This window comes from Lagenorhynchus albirostris, chromosome 12, assembly GCF_949774975.1.
Source record: "Lagenorhynchus albirostris chromosome 12, mLagAlb1.1, whole genome shotgun sequence".
NCBI classification, from domain to species: Eukaryota; Metazoa; Chordata; class Mammalia; order Artiodactyla; family Delphinidae; genus Lagenorhynchus; species Lagenorhynchus albirostris.
The window spans coordinates 46721277-46743385 of record NC_083106.1 but is presented as its reverse complement, the minus strand read 5'-3'; the positions used below and the strand labels follow the sequence as shown (position 1 = coordinate 46743385).

Genomic DNA, 22109 nt, shown 5'->3' with positions numbered 1-22109 from the left:
CCATCCAGAAACAACAGAATACACTTTCTTCTCAAGTGCTCATGAAACATTCTCCAGGATAGATCATATCTTGGGTCACAAATCAAGCCTTGGTAAATTTAAGAAAATTGAAATAGTGTCAAGTATCTTTTCTGACCACAATGCTATGAGACAAGGTATCAATTACAGGAAAAAGTCTGTGAAAAAATACAAACATATGAAGACTAAACAGTACACTACTAAATAACCAAGAGATCACTAAAGAAATCAAAAAGGAAATTTAAAAATGCCTAGAAACAAATGACAATGAAAATATCATGTCCCAAAACCTATGGAATGCAGCAAAAGCAGTTCTAAGAGGGAAGCTTATAGCAATACAATCCTACCTTAAGAAACAAGAAACATCTCAGATAAATAACCTAACCTTACACCTAAAGCAATTAGAGAAAGAAGAACAAAGAAAACCCCAGAGTTAGCAGAAGGAAAGAAATCATAAAAATCAAATCAGAAATAAATGAAAAAGAAATGAAGGAAACAATAGCAAAGATCAATAAAACTAAAAGCTGGTTCTTTGAGAAGATAAACAAAATTGATAAACCATTAGCCAGACTCATCAAGAAAAAAAGGGAGAAGACTCAAATCAATAGAATTAGAAATGAAAAAGGAGAGGTAACAACTGACACTGCAGAAATACAAAGGATCATGAGAGATTACTGCAAGCAACTCTATGCCAATAAAATGGACCACCTGGAAGAAATGGAAAAATTCTTAGAAAAGTACAACCTTCCAAGACTGAACCAGGAAGAAATAGAAAATATAAACAGACCAATCACAAGCACTGAAATTGAAACTGTGATTAAAAATCTTCTAACAAACAAAAGCCCAGGACCAGATGGATTCACAGGCAAATTCTATCAAACATTTACAGAAGAGCTAACACCTATCCTTCTCAAACTCTTCCAAAATATAGCAGAGGGAGGAACACTCCCCAACTCATTCTACGAGGTCACCATCACCCTGATACCAAAACCAGACAAATATGTCACAAAGAAAACTACAGGCCAATATCACTGATGAATATACATACAAAAATCCTCAACAAAATACTAGCAAACAGAATCCAACAGCACATTAAAAGGATCATACACCATGATCAAGTGGCGTTTATCCCAGGAATGCAAGGATTCTTCAGTATATGCAAATCAATCAATGTGATAAACCAAAATAACAAACTGAAGGAGAAAAACCATACGATCATCTCAATAGATGCAGAGAAAGCTTTTGACAAAATTCAACATCAATTTATGATAAAAACCCTCCAGAAAGTAGGCATAGAGGGAACTTACCTCAACATAATAAAGGCCATATATGACAAACCCACAGCCAACATCGTTCTCAATGGTGAAAAACTGAAACAATTTCCTCTAAGTTAAGGAAAAAGACAAGGTTGTCTACTCTCACCACTATTATTCAACATAGTTTTGGAAGTTTTAGCCACAGCAATCAGAGAAGAAAGGGAAATAAAAGGAATCCAAATCAGAAAAGAAGTAAAGCTGTCACCGTTTGCAGATGACATGATACTATACATAGAGAATCCTAAAGATGCTACCAGAAAACTACTAGAGCTAATCAATGAATTTGGTAAAGTAGCAGGATACAAAATTCATGCACAGAAATCTCTTGCATTCCTATACACCAGTGATGAAAAATCCAGAAGAGAAATTAAGGAAACACTCCCATTTACCATTGCAACAAAAAGAATAAAATACTTAGGAATAAACCTACCTAAGGAGACAAAAGACCTGTACTCAGAAAACTATAAGACACTGATGAAAGAAATTTAAGGTGATACAAACAGATGGAGAGAAATACCATGTTCTTGGATTGGAAGAATCAACATTGTGAAAATGACTATGCTACCCAAAGCAAACTACAGATTCAATGCAATCCATATCAAACTACCAATAGCATTTTTCACAAAACTAGAACAAAAAATTTCACAATTTGTATGGAAACACAAAAGACATCGGAATAGCCAAAGCAATCTTGAGAAGGAAAAACGGAGCTGGAGGAATCAGGCTCCCTGACTTCAGACTATACTACAAAGCTACAGTAATCAAGACAGTATGGTACTGGCACAAAAACAGAAATATAGATCAATGGAACAAGATAGAAAGCTCAGAGATAAACCCACGCACATGTGGTCACCTTAGCTTTGATAAAGGAGGCAAGATATACAATGGAGAAAAGACAGCCTCTTCAACAAGTGGTGCTGGGAAAACTGGACAGCTACATGTAAAAGAATGAAATTAGAACACTCCCTTACACCATACACAAAAATAAACTCAAAATGGATTAAAGACCTAAATGTAAGGCCAGACACTATCAAACTCTTAGAGGAAAACATAGGCAGAACATTCTATGACATCAATCACAGCAAGATACTTTTTGATCCAACTCCTACGGTAATGGAAATAAAAGCAAAAATAAACAAATGGGACCTAATGAAACTTCAAAGCTTTTGCACAGCAAAGGAAACCATAAACAGGATGAAAAGACAGCCCTCAGAATGGGAGAAACTGTTTGCAAATGGAGCAACAGGCAAAGGGTTAATCTCCAAAATATGCAAGCAGCTCATGCAGCTCATATCAAAAAAACAAACAACCCAATCCTAAAATGGGCAGAAGACCTAAATAGACATTTCTCTAAAGAAGATATACATATTACCAAGAAACACATGAAAGGATGCTCAATATCACTAATCATTAGAGAAATGCAGATCAAAATTATGAAGAGGTATCACCTCACACCAGTCAGAATGGTGATCCTCAAAAAATCTACAAACAATAAACGCTGGAGAGGGTGTGGAGAAAAGGGAACCCTCTTTCACTGTTGGTGGGAATGTAAATTGATACAGTCACTATGGAGAACAGTATGGAGGTTCCTTAAAAAACCAAAAATAGAACTACTATATGACCCAGCAATCTCACTACTGGGCATATACCCTGAGAAAACCATAATTCAAAAAGAGTCATGTACCACAATGTTCACTCCAGTTCTATTTACAATAGCCAGGACATGGAAGCAACCTAAGTGTCCATTGACAGATGCATGGATAAAGAAGATGTGGCACATATATACAATGGAATATTACTCAGCCATAAAAAGGAATGAAATTGAGTTATTTGTAGCGAGGTGGATAGACCTAGAGTCTGTCATACAGAGTGAAGTAAGTCAGAAGGAGAAAAACAAATACCGTATGTTAACCATATATATGGAATGTAAAAAAAAAGAAAAATGGTTCTGAAGAACCTACTGACAGGACAGGAATAAAGATGCAGACGTAGAGAATGGACTTGAGGACACGGGCAGGGGGAAGGGTAAGCTGGGATGAAGTGAGAGAGTGTCATTGACATATACACACTACCAAATATAAAATAGATAGCTAGTGGGAAGCAGCCACATAGCACAGGGAGATCAGCTCGGTGCTTTGTGACCACCTAGAGGGGTGAAATAGGGAGGGTGGGAGGGAGACGCAAGAGGGAGGAGATATGGGGATATATGTATATCTGATTCACTTTGTTGTACAGCAGAAACTGACACCCCATTGTAAAGCAATTATACTTCAATAAATATGTTAAAAAACAAGTGAATAGCATATAAAGAAAAAAAGTTTGTAAATTTCTTAGACGATATGAACTATGTTCCAAGGAAATCCATGGTGACTTATGACTTTGAGGAGAAAGCACATTTTTTAGATGAACTTACGTTAGCAGATTACAAAAAGAGAGATCGTAATCAAAGGAAAATCAAAACAGTTTAGATAATCTGAGATGATGATATAATGTCTTAAAATTAAAACAAGCGTCCAACACTTGTTAGCTTTCAAAACAACTGAATGGAAGAGCAGATAAAAAGATATTCTGCAGAAAAGAAAGCAACAAAATGCTTATTTCCACTGAACATTTTGATATATTGCAGGTCCCAAAACACAGGTCACAAGGAAAATGTGCTTCACCTGCCAAAATAATCACCAATACTGTTTGAGAGTAGGAAGAGCCCAGCCCTTTAAAAAAACACAGAGATTTTAAGCCCAGTACAAAGAGTATTATCCTTTCCCCCAAAGATTATTACTCTGATCTGACAAAGATATTTATATTTCCTTAAATATGGTATTACTTTCACCATACTGAGCATCCTTCTCACATCAAGACCACGGGAGAGAACAAGGGATGATGGTGCCTGCCATTCTGAAAGTGAACCACTGAGTGCGCAGCAGGTTAGAACTGTTCTGCCTCCCAAAGACCTTCTTATTTTGCTGACCACAGCGGGCTACCCCAACCCCTGAAATCTTCCTTATTTCTTATCCTCTATTAGACTCGGCACATCTAAGCAGATGCTACTCCTGGTGCAGTCCCTGGATTTTACTAACTACAGTTCTGCTGGGAATTGGTAGATTGCCTTTGAGAAACTTGCTGTTACAAGAGTGGGGTGGCTTGACTTTGAAATCAGCAGTGAAAAAGCTCCACAAATAAAAATGGAGATGCTGAAACTCAGAACTGTTTTAAAGCAGGTTGGGGCAGTCACAACGGGGTACAACTGCCAGAGTAGACCACTTTGGTGCCAGCACACATTTAATTTTCCTCATTAATTTCTCATGTTATAATTGTTTTGCTACATGATAGGGAAGTTTCTTACAGTCATGTGGAAACCTGAATGATGACTGTGCAGGGGGAAAAGCAGACATAATGTGGTCTGGGAATTTTTAAACTTTGTTCTTCAATTGTTTTAAAACAAAAGTGTCATTGTTCATTTTTGAAATTGATCTTATTTTCTTTCTTCCTTTTAAGATCCAGGATGTGTTGTTTATTTTTATATGACCATCAGGAAACTCTAACCGGAAATTCTGAAATCTTAGTGCACTTGAAAGCTTTCTTTTTAAGTATGGGTGCTGAAAGCATAATTTAAGGGGTCAATAGCCATATGGGGACAAAGCAAAAATCCTTGAAATGAAAGAAGAGGTATGAATAGTGTGGTTATAAATTAAATTCAAAATTGGGATAAATATACTGACCAAAAGGTCAAGAGAATTAATATTTTAGTAGTTAAATTATTTAGGACTAAGGCACAGATGGTGACATAAGTCATAACAGGAAGGTACACGTGGATATGCTCTTGTCTGATCCAACTTGTTTAATATCCCAACATACAGATCACCAGGTGTTCCTCACCCCTATTACTTATTCTGGTGATGGCATCCATGCTGTCATTCAGTAGGACAAGAGGACTGCTCTAAGAGTCAGGAAACTTGGCTGGTTCCAGTTCTAGAAACTTGTTGTGGGACCTCGAGGAAGTGACTTAACTTCTGGCTCCAGTTTCCTCCTCTTTCAATGATATTAGTGGCACGATGCTTTCTAGGCTCTTCCCATCCTAACAGTCTAGAATTCTATAAAGCTGCCTGCTGTTTCATACTGGTTCCATGCTATGAAACATTGGGCAAAGTATTTAACATCTCCACATTTATATAAATTAGATTAATAACCAGTGGCCTGCCTGGTTTGTAATTTAGTTGAAAGGAATAAAGGTGGAAATATGTATGAATATACCTTGTAAATCATGGAAGCTTTATTTTTATTTATTTAACTTTTTTAAAATGTACTTTTTTTTAAAACATCTTTATTGCTTTCCATTGTTGTGTTAGTTGCTGCTGTATAACAAAGTGAATCATCTACATGTATACATATATCCCCATATCCCCTCATGGAAGCTTTAAAGTATTAACATTGTTTTTCAACTGAGTTAGTAGTCATTGGAAATTCCAATATTTTTCAGTTGTAAGTAACATTTGTCCAATGTCAAGAGCTTTTTGAAAGCTGTGCTCTTTAAACTTGGGTTGAGATATATAGGAAGCTTTCCTAATTTATCAGAAGATCAGTTCTCAGTGTTCTGAATATATGTCATAAAGCAAAATAAAATAAGTGGCAACTTGCCTTAATGACACTGTGAAATGCTTAAGGTGTCACTTTTCTCATTCAAATAAAAAAAATCAAATATGGTTTTAGATGTTTATTTTCTCACTTTTAATAGACATAACACTCATAGTGGAAGCATTTTGGCCCTTGGAGATGAAGGACCAAAGGTGGGTGTAATCCAGTGTTGAGGGAGGGAAAAGTAAGACTAAGAGCTGTCTTTTTAGGTCAGAGTGCAGGTGAGTAACGGTTTAGGTTTAGGATAAGATGATGTTAATAATGATGAAACCATTGGTTTAGAAAAATAAGAACCATACAAACATCTGACTGTTCCTATGAGGACTGAAAGATACCGGTTATCGGTTCAACCCACTACCACCCTCCAAAACTTTCCAAAACTCCTTTGCCTTTTCCTCAGCACTCCCAGGTAATAACTGAGACAAAAGTGGAATTTCCTAGGAAAGGGCCAAAAATATCCTCAGACAGGGAACAGGAAGCATAAAAATATCTCTTAGGAGAGCACCAGTTGTTCAGTGATTTCTAGCTTGTGTTTGGAGCCGCAGCAGAGATGCTCAGAACACCAGCAGCTCTGTGCAATCAGCAATACGCACTGGCCCAGAGGCGGGTATATGTTAACACTGAGAAACTGCCTAGGAAGCACTGATTTGAATGAGATTTTGGGCAATATTTTGGAGACCTGTCATGATTTAGAATATCAACTCGGAAGCCCCCAGCACCATGGCTCTCAAACACTGTAGGGCAGAGAATTCCTTTTTTCCCAGGGAAATCTCATGTAGAATTCATCTATAAAACAGATTAAAAAGATGCACTGGTTGAAGGAAGAAGAGCCCCCACTTCTTGCTGCTCAGCCTCCCTCACCCCAAGTTATACCCAAGGCAATGCATTTCCATGAAGCCTCAGCTTGAAAGCCACTGATTTAGTAGGTCTTGTGTTAAAAGGTCTTTGAACCCAAGATTTTTTCCCACGATGTAATACATTTCTCCAAACAGCAGCAGCACCTCTGACTTCTCTGTCATCCTTGCTCTCCAAAACAGGGCAAGTCATCTGATAGAATCTCTGCAATGACCCCAGCGTCTGTTTTCTTCCTTCCAGACCATGGCCACCATCTAAATCTAGACCCTTCTTACTCGTTCCTGGACAATTACCAATACATGATATAAGTTACCCCGATTCCAGGCTCTCTGCTGCCTACTGCATCCTCCATCCAATAGCCCATGTCCAGATTAATGTTGATGAAGAATTCTCATTGAGCATCTTTTCTGCTCTGAAATCTTCAGTGGCTCCCTGTTATCCAGTAGCACCAACTAGGACTATATCCCTTTCCAGAAGAACCCTGTGTCTTTTGACTTTACTTATCCTATCGCCTCAGCTTGAATTTTCCTCAATCTTAAGGATTCAACTCAAATGTCACCTCTTCCATGAATGCACTTGTGAACTTCCCACCAGGAGTGAACATTCCTTCTAAACCCTCCAAGAGTTTTGATAACATTTAGTTGTATTACACTACTGTTTACTTGTTTTATCTCTTTGACTGGATTCTATTCCTGTTTATATCATACAAAGCAACTTGGCTGAGGTAGTAGGTACCTTTTTACAATAAGAGAATAAAAACATTAATGGTAATCAATCAAGTGTCCCTGAACACCTAAGGAATACAAGATGGCAATAGAGGGCTGAATGTACTATTCTCCATATTTCAAAATATCTAATAAAAATTAATTGTGACACATTCATAAAAATGTACAATCAAAATGAAATGCTAATTAAATTTTTGTGTTTGTTTTTGCTTTTGGCTGAGGTTAATACAGAGTGATAACACTACTAATTTTACCAGAAGCTCTCTTTTGCTATTATACATTACTTTGCCTAATTAAAAAAAGAGTTACTGCTTACATGCTTCCCCTGGTAGGTGTTACCAACTCAGTTAACACCCCTCCCCCATCCCAATTCATATGTTGAAGTTCTGTGCCTAATATGAGTGTATTTGGAGGTAGGGCATACAAGGGGCTAGTAAAGGTTAAGTGAGATCGTAAGGGTAAGGCCTTAATCTGATAGAACTGGTGTTTTTATAAAAGAGGATGAGATCTCTCTCTCTCTCTCTCTCTGCATGTGCACAGGGAAAAGGCCATGTGAGGACTCAGAAAGAAGGCGGCCATCTACAATCCAGGAAGTGAGCTCTCACCAGAAACCAAGCCTGATGGCACCTTGATTCCAGACTTCTAGCCTCCAGAAAGGTAAGAAAATAAATTTCTGTTGTTTAAATCTCCCAGTTTGTGGTATAACGTTATGGCAGACTTAGCAAACTAAGACAGTAAGCAAAACATTTCAAAACCTGAAGCTAGAGGGATAGGAGAAGCAGTAGAGATTCTTGGGCGTGATTATCTGGGGGACCTTCCTTTCTTCCAGGCTAACGGCAGACTCCACAAGTGACTGCTGCTAGCAGAGCTATCCTCCTGGTCCAGCAGGGTGGAGGCTACCTGGGTTTGTTCCAGACAGAATCACTGATGCCTTGCCTGGTTCCTCTCAGCTCTTAATCACTGTGAGCTGAATGAATAACTCACTTATTTCAGACATGTTGTTTTATATAGTGCTTGAAAATTTCTAGGAAAGTCCATTCTCTAGTAGGTCTGTGTCTTTATTCCTGTCTTACTGCTAGGTTCTTCATGACATTTTTTTTTCTTAAATTCCATATATATGTATTAGCATACGGTGTTTGTCTTTCTCTTTCTGACTTACTTCACTCTGTATGACAGACTCTAGGTCTATCCGCCTCATTACAAATAGCTCAATTGCGTTTCTTTTTATGGCTGAGTAATATTCCACTGTATATATGTGCCACATCTTCTTTATCCATTCATCCGATGATGGGCACTTAGGTTGTTTCCATCTCTGGGCTATTGTAAATAGAGCTGCAATGAACATTTCGGTACATGACTCTTTGAATTATGGTTTTCTCAGGGGAAGGGTGAGCTGTGACAAAGTGAGAGAGAGGCATGGACATATATACACTACCAAACATAAGGTAGATAGCTAGTGGGAAGCAGCCGCATAGCACAGGGAGATGAGCTCGGTGCTTTGTGACCGGCTGGAGGGGTGGGATAGGGAGGGTGGTAGGGAGGGAGACGCAAGAGGGAAGGGATATGGGAACATATGTATATGTATAACTGATTCACTTTGTTATAAAGCAGAAACTAACACACCATTGTAAAGCAATTATACCCCAATAAAGATGTTAAAAAAAATTAAAGTTAAAAAAAATAACAAAAGCAATGAAAAGCAAAGGTTAAAAAAAAATTTCTAGGAAAGAAGTTAACAGCTTATGTGTCTTTTAGGTCTGACTTGAATCCTTTCAGTTGCCAAACTCCATTTCTTTCCATATTTTCCTTTATAAAGAAAAATTTTTAAAGATAAATAGTTTCTAAGACTTCATTCAGTTTTCCTATGATTGACATACTTTGTCTAATCATTTCCCCTGAGATCCTGCTTTTACTACAGTTCAAGTTCTTTCTTTAGCCTTCTATCAAGTTCTTTTAAGTTGTAGGTCCCTAATGTAAACTCAGGATTCCACTGAAATGACTAATGCTTAGCATATTTGAAGATACATAAATACATATACATTCAGATATTATGTCACTCTTTATTCCTATTATGCCTAAAGAAGAACCTCCTATTGTTATTGAGATGATAGAGTGAGTTTACTCTATAACTTGAAAAACAAGTCAAAGTATAAACATACCACTAATTTAAATGTTCTTTAAATAGACTCATCAGCTTCTAAGACCACTCTGGCATTCCTGGATGATACTGGGGACCCTTGTTAGCTGAGCTATTGTAAGACACTCTGAGATTTAGAAACAGACATTAGAGGGTCATTTACAGGACAGAGATTAAGAGCTTGGAGCCAGATTCCCTAAGCTGTGATCTTGGGTAAATTACTCAACTTCTAGATGACTCAGTTTCCTCAAGTGTAGAATAGTGCTAATAGCAGTGCCTTCCTCATTAGCTTATGAGCAAAATTAATAATACACATAGAGCACCTCAAACAATGCCTAGGACACAGCTAGTGCTAAGCAGGTGGTTAGGCATTAAAATCAAAAGGGTGACAGCTGTCCTGTAAGGCTGTTACAGAATAACAAGGGGCCCTCTCAGGGCTGTGGCTGCATCAAGGAGACCTGGAAGGGGCCAGGAGAATGGAGGTGACTCTGCTGATGCAGGAGGAGGCCGAGACCCTGTCTCAACAGCACTTTCCTGGAAATCTCAATCCCTCTAGAGAGGTTCCATTTTGAGGGCTAGCCTTGGCAATTCTCATTCCGGGGAGCTAGCTCTTCCATATCTCTTATCAAGTTTCTTTCTAGTTTAGGCCAGAGACCACACTCCTCACTCCCCGAAGACACACTGTCCTGAATTAGAAAGCTTCCCTTGTTAGCAAGAGAGAACGTTATAATCCCACTATTTCCTAAGAGTCTGGCAATGCCCTGTTTCCAAGAAGGTTCCACAAGTAAATTCTTCCCGTCTCTGCTCCCTTCCCCTCAAGGACACAGATCTCCAGTGGTCCTGTTTCTAGGCTGTGTGTGCTGGGAGTAGGAAACCTTCCTTATCATTTCATGTCTGTCTTTTTTGTCTGTTTGTTTGATATCCTCTAAGCATTTTAATAAACATTAAAAATATTATTATTATTCATGTCTTTCTTTAAATTCCCTTCCTGAACACCTGCTGCGTGCGGGCCAGGGTTTCAGGAAGTGATGTTACCTTCTCAGCTCCTCCAGATGCCTTGAAGCAGCAATTTTCTTTGAAGCTTGATTTTTATTCTGAAGTGCACCTTTCCAGGCCGGGGGCTAGTACCCCGGTGGGCCTATGAGCTAGCTCTCTTACTAGCCTCATGCAGCCATGATTTGGTTTTATTTTATAGGCCTCTCTATAATTATGTCAAAAATGCTTCCCTTTTCTGGATTCTCAATTTCCTGAAGTCCATTAAAATCTAAGCCCAGCTGCATTTTAGAGACTAGTGCTTCTTATACTTTAATGTGCATGTGAACAACCTGGGCATCTGGTGAAAATGCTGATTCTGGAGTGGGACCTGGGAGTCTGCATTCCCAGTACGGGTCCACGTGCTGCTGGTGCCGCTGTCCTTGGGCCACATTTGGGGCCTCCACGATTTCGACCCCTCCTCCCCACAGTCATTCACACCCCCAGGGCAGGCTCCCTCACACACTGGCGATTCTGACTTCCAGAAAGGTCCTTTAAAATATTTGCTTCCAAATGTTGCATTCTGCTCAATCTAGAGCAGGCTATCAAATTAAGCTTCCTCTTTACCTTGTCATGAAGGCTTAGTTGGTGGCATTATTGTGTGTACTATAATGCAGTGATTTCAGTTGATGTTTACAGTGAATTAATAATCCCTCACTGGCTCTTCCTTCCTTTTGTGCAGAGTGAAAAGACATTCTCCTCTCTGGACCCTCTGTCACATGTCATTTAAGTTTTAGAAGACTCAGGGACACAAGTCCCCATGTCCCTTATCTCATCCATTGTCATCCTTCTTGTTTTTCCATGTGGAGCTTCATGCTTAGGGTCACCCTGAAGGGTCTGGAGAGGGCAGATGGCAGCAGGAACCCTGGCATGGGAGACCATTAATATTCATTGGACACACTTAGGTGTCTGCACCGGATGCTGGCTGGGAAACCTCCTGGGCGTGTCATCTTGGAAAGGCTCCTGTCAGTGGCTGGGCCAGTGCTCTGTCCTGCAAACCATTCTCAGCTCTGACCCTGAAGGAAGCAGGAAAAAGGACTCTTAAACCATCCCTACCCAACCCTCTTAACCAGATCAGGACCCTGTGTTTCCCTCAGGTTCTGGATACTAAATCTTGGGGTTCTAACTAGGACAGCAGTTGTGACTCTGAGTGATTCCGTTCCTTAGGTCAGCTCCCCTTTAAGTAGTTTATAATTTGATCTATTTATTAGCCAGTTATAGAACTTGGTTGCTTGAAGTAACCTTGATTTTGTTTTGTTCTTTTCAAGCTGTCCCAGGAGGTGAAGGGATTTACCCAGGTTCCTTTAACTGGTAAGGGTAATCTGGCTGTTAGTGGCATGGCCATGAACAAGAATAGTTAGTTCCAGACTCATGGTTCAGTGTTTTTCCCACTCCACTCAATTCTGGGAGACTCTCCTACTGATAATTCAACTTAAGTTTAACTAGAAACAATGAAGAGTAAAGTGATAGTATATTAGAAGTAAACAATTCTTCTCTTAAAGATATATCTGTGTATATATATATATCTGTGTGTATACATATATATATTTTATTAAAAAATATATTTTACTTAATGATCCCCAGTTCTAAAGCTAAGGATGATTCAGTTGATTGAAATAATTTGAAAGAAAATAAGGCTGGAAGTCAGAAGACATAGTTCCTGGCACTGCTGCTAATGAACTTTGTGTCCTTGAGTGAAGCACCCCAACCCCTCTGAAACCCAGCTTCCTTACCTACAAAATGAGAGGGTTTGAATCTCTCAACTCTCTTTCTAGATCTAACATCCTATGATCCCTTTGATTTTATGGTTCCCAGTGCAAGGTCCAATAGAGTTATACATCCAATAATAACCACCCACTGGCTCCGCATTCAAACACGTCTCCTCTATGCTGAATTCTGTGCTGCAATAGAGGCTTCAGGGCTTGTCCCTGATGAGAGGAATTTCAGGGTGTCTGCTGGCATTGATCACGACAGACAGCAATTCCAAGGGAACAATATAGAATGAGGCAGTTATTCATTCACCACAAAGAAACACTGGCCCATCTCCAGGCATTCAGACTCAGTTCAGTCTCCAAATAACAGGCATTTAGCACCTCACCTGTGACCTGGGGATTAACAGAATCACAGATGACAGAACTGCTCTGCTGCTCCTAGGACTCATGGCATATCGGCAGGAAGAGAGGTTACACTTAGGGCACACTTAGCTTGTCAGATTATATCACTGATCATCAAAGGGAAACATACACACTGTGGCTGTGAACCTTGAAAGGCACTGTGGAATAATTCTGTGTGGAAGAAGCAGCCAGCCATGATTTTAAACCCTGAACTTGTGCTCTGGCTCTTGCAGTGATTCTAGATGGTTCTACAGCCCTGGCATCCCACGGTACAAGGCTTTTTAGACATTTATCTTGCCTTCTGCTTGTGTCTATATTATGCATTCCTTTGGGTCGACATTTGGCTTTACAGAGCTGCTCAGTGCAGTGTGCCATGTTGCAGTTCACTTTGTAAACAGACAACAGTGTTGCATGTAACAGTCACGTCCAAGGTGAGTTTTAGTGAAGACATCTTTGATCTCTAGACATCTTGATTTCCTTTAAAGTAATCATGCCACTCCATGTAATGGAAGGCATAATTTCAAAATAAATATTAATATACAGAATCTGCACTGTGCTCAAGCATCCTTTTAGCTGTAGTATGCAGCATGGATCACTGCTCTAGTCTCCAAGGGGCTTGGGTTAATTAATGCAGCTGTTAATGTTATGGGATTTCTCCAACTCATTGGTTCTCATGGAGTCATAAACATTGATACTTTACTCCATTTAGGTAAACACTAGATCTCTAGCCTCCAGCAAAACACAACACACAAACTAAGAAATTCCTGGAAGTGAAAAGAGGGCCGTATTACATGTTACTTAAAGTACATTTGACCACCCCCCACGCCTTTTTTTTTTTTTAAGAGAATTTGTTTCTTCGTGTATTTTTTTTTTCCGTCATGTAGAGGATTTGGGCTTGAATATGGACAGTTTCCCACTACCAGTCAGCCTCAGAATGCTGTTTTCCCCAAGTTTCTCATGATAAAAAGACTCAGATTCAGAGCTGACTGCCTGGCAGCTGAATTTCATTAAGACTTTGATGGGAAACTTAAGTTGGAATTACAAACATCTGTGGTTAAACTTCCCTTTAGTAAACCATTTCCCAGAATTTAACTTTACCACACTAGGAGCAAAAAGAAAAGCAATTGAAAAAAGAATGCTGCTTTTTGGCAAATGCTGGAGTAGATATTTAAATATTCTTCTATGTGGTCACTATATCTCAGTCAAGTAGCAGATTATTTGCTTTAGAAAACACGAAAGTAATTGTTTGGAAATGCTAAGTTTTGGAACTCAAAGCATGTACTGGCAATCTGATTTTAATGGTTTCTAACCAATCAAATGTCTCATAACTATGTCTGGCCATCATTATATTTATGTGGTTACTTTGAGCAAGGAAAAACCCTAAAGGAGAGGAGTGTTTTTGGCATTATATGCTTCAAGAATCTATGACAAGTCAGATTTTAGAATTTAATTGTGAAAGGGAAAAAAAAAAGGTTATAGCCCTTGTCATAGCAAATATGCTGGGTTTTTTGTTTAGTTTTTTGGGTATTTGGGAAAACTCATTCATTTCTCTTAACTGTTCAGATTATCCTATTTCTGGGGAAAGGTTATGTTTAAAGAACCATTAGGGATACAATTATTTTAATAGTTAAACTAGTCTCCTTCTTGTCCAGTGTTGGATAATCAGCAAATTTGTAAGCAAAAGTTGAAAGTAATCAAATTTACAGAATAAGCAAAAATTTAGATGAAAATAGACTGATACTACAAATCTGAACTCACAGGTAGATAAAAACAGATAATGGAAGAAAAAGGGTGAGGAGGGAGGGAGAGAAGAGAGAATGAGGGCAGACTGAGTTAGGCAGCTTATACACACGATTTCACTTAAATTTCACAAATATCTTGCAAAGAAAATACATTTGTATTCATTTTAAAATCAAACAGACAGAGCCTCTGAAAAATGCACTAATTTGCCTAAAGTCAAACAGCTAGAAAGTAGGGGAGCTGGATTCATAGCACATCTGTCTGGCTAGATGCCCACATTGTGCCTTTGATGAAAGGTGAATTTCAAATGTCGTAAAGCAGAGGACTGCAAATAAACAGTCCTCAGATGTGCTTCCCACAGGGCATTAAAAAAACTGAGTCAGCAATTTCACTTAAGAATCCAGATTCTGTCTTCTTGTAAAAAAACAGAAGGCCTGGCAACACAGAGAGGTGGGTGCCCTCTGGAAGAGGCATCCCGTCCTCTGCTGCTGCTTGGGCCCCACCACTCACAGGATGTGTTCCTTTCCCTACCCAGTTATTTTTTGCTCGGCCTCCGTAAAAATCTGAGTTTTAAAACTGTCTCTGTTCCATAGGATCAGCAATTCCACTTCTAGGTATATACTCAAAAGGACTGAAAGCAGGGACTCTGATGGATAATTGTAGACCAATGTTCATAGCAGCACTATTTACGGTAGCCAAAAGGTAGAAATAACTCAATGTCCATCAACAGACAAATGGATAAATAAAATGTGATATTACATACAGTAGAATATTATTCAGCCTTAAAAGGGAATGAAATTTGGGCAAATGCTACAACATAGATGAACCTTGACCACGTTATGTTAAGTGCAATAAGCCAGGCACAAAATGACAAATACTGTAGATTCCACTTATATGAGATACCTAGAGTAGTCAGATTCATAGAAACGGAGAGTAGAATAATGGTTGCCAGGGCCTGGGGAAAAGGCTAACAGGAATTATTGTTTAATGTGTATTGAATTTGAGTTTGGGAAGATGAAAGTGTTGGAGATGGATGGTAGTGATGGTGATGGGTGGCGATGGATGATGATGAATGGTGAATTACCTAATGCCACTTAAAAATGGTTAAAATAATAAAATTTGTGTATATTTTACCACAATTAAAAAAACCCATTTCTTCTGGTTAAATCTGAGAGCTCTGGTATTACAGCAAATGGAATTCTCTGTTTTCCAGCGGTTTTATAATAAATTCTGTAAGATAGGCCATGTAATTTATGCTACTCATCTAGCAAGCACTGCATAAATGGTCTTTGAATGGTATTTTATATATCTTCACTTTAAGAAATTATCAAACTTTGACTAAAATTGTTCCTACAGATAGTTATATTTACCTCACCACATTTTTCTAGATATTCTTGCACAGTTGAATTACTATCATAAACTCCTTCCTAGCTGGGCCACTTACCAGGCAGGTTGCCTGGGCAAATGCTTTGTGCCTCAGTTTCCACGTTTGCAAAATGAGATAATAAGTACGCCAATCCCACTGAACTGTTATGAGGGTTAAAGGAAATAACTCATGGAAAGTGCTTAGACCAGTGTCTGGCACGTGGTAAATACTCAATGAGTGTCATCGATAAGCCACGCTATTATTATTATTACCATTACTGTATTCCAGTCCTTCTAAAATAATGTTTCCCAGGAACTTTCTTTGGTGTTTGGTGAGTAAGTGGCTGTGCCCTACTGGCCTAGCCCAGGAGTAATACTTTTTCCACAGTAGCCCCACATGGCACTTAGCTGATAGCTGCTCTTACAGAACATAAATTCATTCTGCTTTATATAGTGGCTACGTGTATATTTTTCTGTCTTAGATTGCTTACTCCTTGAGGGTAGGGATGTGACTCTGCCTTCTTTCTGTCCCGCCTGGTGCCTGCTTTATTACTGTGTACATGGTAGGTCTCCAGACCTGCTCTTTGGATGGTATTAAGTGAGTGAAATAATGACTGCATGCCAGGCTGGGGGTGGGGTGTGGGTGTTAAATTACCAACTGCTCTGTTGAACAGCGGTATAGAATGATGGCCTTAGGCCAGTGACTGGAAGTCTTGATGTTGTTCTACAAAGCCTTTCTCAAAGTAAGGGAGCAAGATAAGGCAACGGAAAGCAGATAGTGAAAGGGATCTGAGCTGTCTTTTAATAAACATACTACAATCCTTTAGTGGCAGGGCACCTAACTACGTGTTGGAGCATGGGATCACAGATCAACCAGGAAGGGTGTCTAGAAGAAAAGTCCCGCAAAATTAGTCTAGTTCATATTGCTTTTTTTTTCTTAGCAAGCAAGTTTGTCTAGTGTGAGGTACATTTGTGGTTCATGGGGCACGAATCTTCTTGGAGGGAAGCTAAGAACAGCAACTGCAAAATCCAATCAGGTTATCAGGAGATAAACTCCTGGTTTCCCCTCTCAGGGAAGTTTGCTCAGTATTGTCAATTATTTCCCTTATTTTCTCAATAATCTACCAAAGGCAGTAATGGCACCGTCGCCTTCCACCACCTCCCGCTTTGCCCTTCCAGCAAAGTCCCCGCTCCTCTCTGAGTCTGTGGGTGGCTTCTTTCCAGCCACGAAGGATATAGACAACGGGGATATGGCAATATTAAGTAAAATAGCACCATAAAATAAAGTTCTGAGAAATATTCCCAACTAAGGGTTTCTTTTAATCAACCTCTAACCTGTGTTCTTGACCTTGTTTAACTCCTGCTTCTTTTTGATAAACAAGAATGTCACTCTTCCTAAGGACACTCTGATACCCTCTCCTGGGGGACTGTTCCCATCTCCATCCCTGCGTCCCCTCCCATTCTTCTGCATCTCCGTATTGGCCAAGAAGACTTTTGCCTAGTTTCACTTGCTATAATGTGTATAATAAAATTAAGTCTTTCTTTTCTTAAATGTGGAATATTAGAATACTAAATACACTTTTTGACACTACCTAGTTTCCCCTTTGCCCACCCCCACCTGCTGAGAATCATTGTTCTCACCATATACTCAGAAATAATGGACTCAGTAAATTATCTGCTTGTGAAAAAGCAGATAGTAGGAAAATCCTACCAACTAGCACCCATGGTGCTCCTGTTTTTAAATTCTCTGCATCCTGGAGGAGCTTGTGCTTATTTTAGAAAGAAAGGAGGGGCGTTCCTTCTTGGTCAGCCCATGCTTCCCATCCTTTTATTCAGTGCATGTTGAATGTATTTGTTCTCCTAACCCACACTGTGCACCAGTATGCCCTAGTCTGTGCTGAGGGTGGAGAGGATGCCAGTCCTGCTATGGAGGGGCGTGGGAGAGCCTTAGGAAGGCCGTCAGCCTAGCACCTCCCACTGCTCCATGCTTGCTTTACTAGTTTTCTTTCTTCCCTTTGAAGGAGAATTGAGGAATGACCATTTATATATATATCCGAGTCAAATAAAATGAATGTATTTTTAGAATATCCTTCCATCCACCTCTCCAAACGCCCGCGAATAATGTCTTGTATGAGTCCATGTTCTCTTTTTCTCTACAGATGAAATATAACCTCCTGAACCAATTCAGTGGAGTGGTTGTACCATGTTATTAAATCTGCAGAATGTATTTGCTTTCAGGTCTCCTTACTGGCTATAAAAAGCATGGGAAACCCGAATGGTGGGGCGTTGGAATCGCTGTGGGACTGCAGGCTGACTGGAGGGCATTATGTGAAACTATGCAGTGGGAACATAATTACCCCAATCCCACCCTTTCTACATCATATGACCCTCCGGAATGACTAATAGATTCTTTCTGTTTCCCTAAACCAGAAGCCTCAACGGGCATTCTGGACCTATTAGTCTCCGACAGTATTACAAATTTAACACACTACATGACATTCTTTTTGATTGGAAGGATACAGACAAGCAATATTAAGTAAAATAGCACCATAAAAATAAAGTTCTGAGAAATATTCCCAAATAAGGGTTTCTTTTAATCCAACTAGCCATGTATTTTTTATAATAATAATAAAGACAACACGTAGGATGTATTAAGCATTTATACATGTTAGTCACTGTGTTAAGTCCTCTATGTATTTTATCTAATTTCATCACAGTAACTGTATGAAATATGAAGTAGACATCAATAACTTATCTAAGTCTCAGTTTCTTTATCTGCAAGTTGGGCATCTGTAGTTTGCCCAAGGTAAGGAGCAGGCAAGCTGAAATTTGAACTTGGGACCATCAGACTGCAAAGCCTGCAATCTAAAACCCTCTGCTGTGCTGCCTTCATATTATTTCACTGAACATACGAGTATATAAGCAGTTGCTCAGTGTTTCAGCAATAAATTTAAGGTTCCCTAAAAAATCAAATAATTATTTTCTTCCGTTTTGTGAGATGAGAGTTACAAAAAGTTATGTGTGCCTGTCTTTTTAGAATTAGCAGGTAAAAAGATAGGATGCCTAGATAAACTGAATTTCAGATAAACAGTGAAAAAAATTTTATTATAAACACATCCCATGAAATATTTGAGACATAACCAAAATCTATTTGTTGTTTATCTGAAATTTAAATTTAATTGGGTGTCCTGTATTCTATCTGGCAATCCTACTCTTAAGCATTTCATTCTGGAACTTTCCACTCAAAGCAACAGGTGGAGATAATGCTTCCTGGGGGGTTGATTCCAAGCCTGTAGAGAAGTGAAGCCTTCTCATTGTGTGGAGTGTCTCCTGGTCTGGCTTCTCCCCATGTCTGAGTACAAAGTTGACCAGAAGGCGTGCCCCTCTTTCTCATGGGGATTACATTTCACACCACAATGGGAGTTGGTATGCTCTGGCCCTACCCATCCTCCCCTCATTTTGGGGTGTGGGTAGGGCTCACTCCTGGAGAAGGACCATCTTCATGCATATTATCTTATCAGTAGTTTAATAACTATGGTTATACTAACAATTAGTAGGACTAATGGCAATAATCCAGACTTCAGTGCTGTTAGAAATGGCACTAGAAATGCATCAATGGCATTAGAAATGTATCAATCCACATAACTGCTTTGGTTCTATAGTTGCTATAATCATAGCTATGGGTGTGTGTGTGTGTGTGCATGTGCGTGTGTGTGTGTGTGTGTGTGCATGTGTGTGTTGTTAGGTCAACTGCTCTTTCCTTTCCCATGAACTTAGGTGACTTCATTTTCCTCCTATTTAGCATCTCCCACGCCCTGGACATGCTGTTGTCCGTCTCGGCTCAGGGGGTTCTTAAATCACTTACTCTGGATTCATCCACCTTTACCCAGTTTCTACACTTTGGTTATGCTTTTAACATAAACGCTTTTGCAAGGGATTCAAACAGCAGCTCTTTGAATAAGCATATCATCAGTAGCATATCTCCATCATTTTTACATTTGGGATGGGGCTTGACTTTCATCATGACTTCTTGTTTCTGGAATATAATGGCTTGTGTCTATTTAAGGTATCTGCTCTGCAGTTTCCTAACAGCTTCTTTAGTGCCCTCACCCACTCTTCACCCTCCCCTCTTGCAGAGGACCTTCTGTTTAATTTGTGACAAAAAGATTAGTCCTGCAGTATTGTTCCCACTGTCCTAACATCACAGAGGAGCAGGAAGCCAGTGACAGGGCACACACATTAAGTGGTGTGGCTTGACAAAAATGACTCTATTGGGACATAACAAGCGGCGGAAAGTCACTGACGTGCTACTGCAGCCCCAGCTGAGAGTCTAGCCTACTGACTCAGAATATGCAGGACACATGCCCTTTTACCAGCTTGAACAGGGATGTGTTCCAAAGCCTCAGCTCTCAAATCACAAAGTCCAAATCCAACGTACAAAGTAAAACTCTTTATTTCAAGTTTCTGAACTGACCCGTCCAGGTGAAACTCATAAGGCGGGTGGGGAAGGGAAAAGGGGTGGGGAGAGAGGGGGACACAAGTGTGACACACACAACACGGGGCACAGGTGCCCCAGCAGGGTGACAATGGCAGGGGCACTGTACCTTGGCAGCAGGCGGCAGGCTTCCGGGAGCCACGCGGGCCTCGATGGTCTCGGGCGGGTCTAGTTGGCCGAACGCTGAGCTCCCTTCAATGTCAAAAGGAGAAGCGCTGTCGTCCTCAGACGCGGCGCGGGAGCAGGCGGCGCCCCAGAGGAGCCACAGGGGCAGGACTGCGTACCAGGCAGAGCTCAAAGCCATCTCTCCGCTGACATCCGACAGGGCTCTTCCAGGGGCTCGGCCACTGTTGGTCCTCGCCGGTCCCCCCTGTGGTGCAGCGGTGCCTCACTTATTTTACCTTCTGTGCGTCTGCAGTATCCAGATGTGGGAACTCAAGGCAGCCCAGGGAGCAACTTAGTAGAAAAAGGAAGAGTGAGAGAGTAAGCCAGAGCCTGCTCCACCCCCCCTTCTCTCTCTCTCTCCTCTTTCTGTCTCCCCCCTCCGTTTCTCTCTCTCACTTTCTCTCTCTCTCCCCAGAGGCTCTCGCTGCAGAATGTACAGATGGATGGAGCTTAAAGCTTAGCATCAAGAGGCGGATGCGTTTGGGGCGAGCCCCGCGAGCGCCGGCCACCTCCTTTCCCTGGCGGTCGGGATTGAGGGCTGCGCTGTCCTGGCTTCCTTCCCACACCCATTTTCACCACTCCCTTTTTACCTTCACTTCCAGGCCCTCCCCCTCCAAGCTGGTCTTTCAGACACCGTGGCCGGGCCTTTCCTGGCGGCCTCCCCTCCCCTCTCAGTTTGGAGCCCCTCCAAGGGCCCCAGATGAATATTCAGCTTTTGTGATTGCTTCCTCACATCTCTTATTTATTTAGCCACGGTGCCGGATGTCTTATCTATATTTATGTACATCTTTTATGTGGCCCTGATAGTTTGCAGTAAAGTGGGTGGAAAAGGGATTCCTGGGCTGGAGCCGGAGGTGGATGCTCTCAGATGGCAGAGGGGGAGGGCACCTCCTTTCTTGGGCAGTGTTTCTCATTTTCTAGAGACAGGCTGCTGCACTCTTTGTGCTCATACCTTCCCTGGAGACTGGCTGGCCACGCTCTTCCCCCTGACAGTCCTCACCCAGAGGGCTCGGGAGAAGAATATCTTTCACTGCAGCACTGGAAAATGACTTCATTACTCAAATGCATGAACTTTTATTTACAAAGAACATCTTGTTTTCGTCCTAAAGAGGTGCTTTGTAAGGGGCCCAGAACAAGGCTTGCAGTGTATGAGCCTGTCAAATATACTGCCCACAGCTCCGACCTCTTCCTTTTGCCCTGTAATCTCATGCCTACTACATCTGTCTGTCATGTAACCTTTCCAAGGCTTCGGGGTGAAGTTGAGCTACAATTATGTGGGGTACCAATGTGGATGGGTCAATGGCCACTAGATACTGATAGCTGATAGATAGCTTTGCATTCATTGGCTTCATAAGGAGCTTTAAACATTCCCACAAGACCCAAACATGTTTTAAAAAGGATTAAGTGAGACAACCATAGAATAACACTTAAGTTTCTAGGTGTTTGAAATCACTCACAATCATGCAACTAAGCATTTCAATGAAGTCTAATCATTAGCTCTATTTATAGGACAAA

The 22109-nt window shown here is 40.5% G+C and overlaps 1 protein-coding gene across 3 annotated transcripts in view; it reads right to left on the bottom strand.

The window, feature by feature from the left end:
- Positions 1 to 21137, bottom strand: part of LAMA4 (laminin subunit alpha 4) — a 151366-nt gene extending 130229 nt beyond the window's left edge. For all 3 annotated transcript variants that reach the window (XM_060167319.1, XM_060167320.1, XM_060167321.1), the window contains exons 1-2: positions 20991 to 21137; positions 20539 to 20885 (exon numbers count right to left, since the gene is read on the bottom strand). In XM_060167319.1, the coding sequence (XP_060023302.1) occupies positions 20539 to 20733 (195 nt within the window). In that variant the 5' untranslated portion in view covers positions 20734 to 20885; positions 20991 to 21137. The remainder of the gene's footprint in view (positions 1 to 20538; positions 20886 to 20990) is intronic.
- Positions 21138 to 22109: the final 972 nt, after the last annotated feature.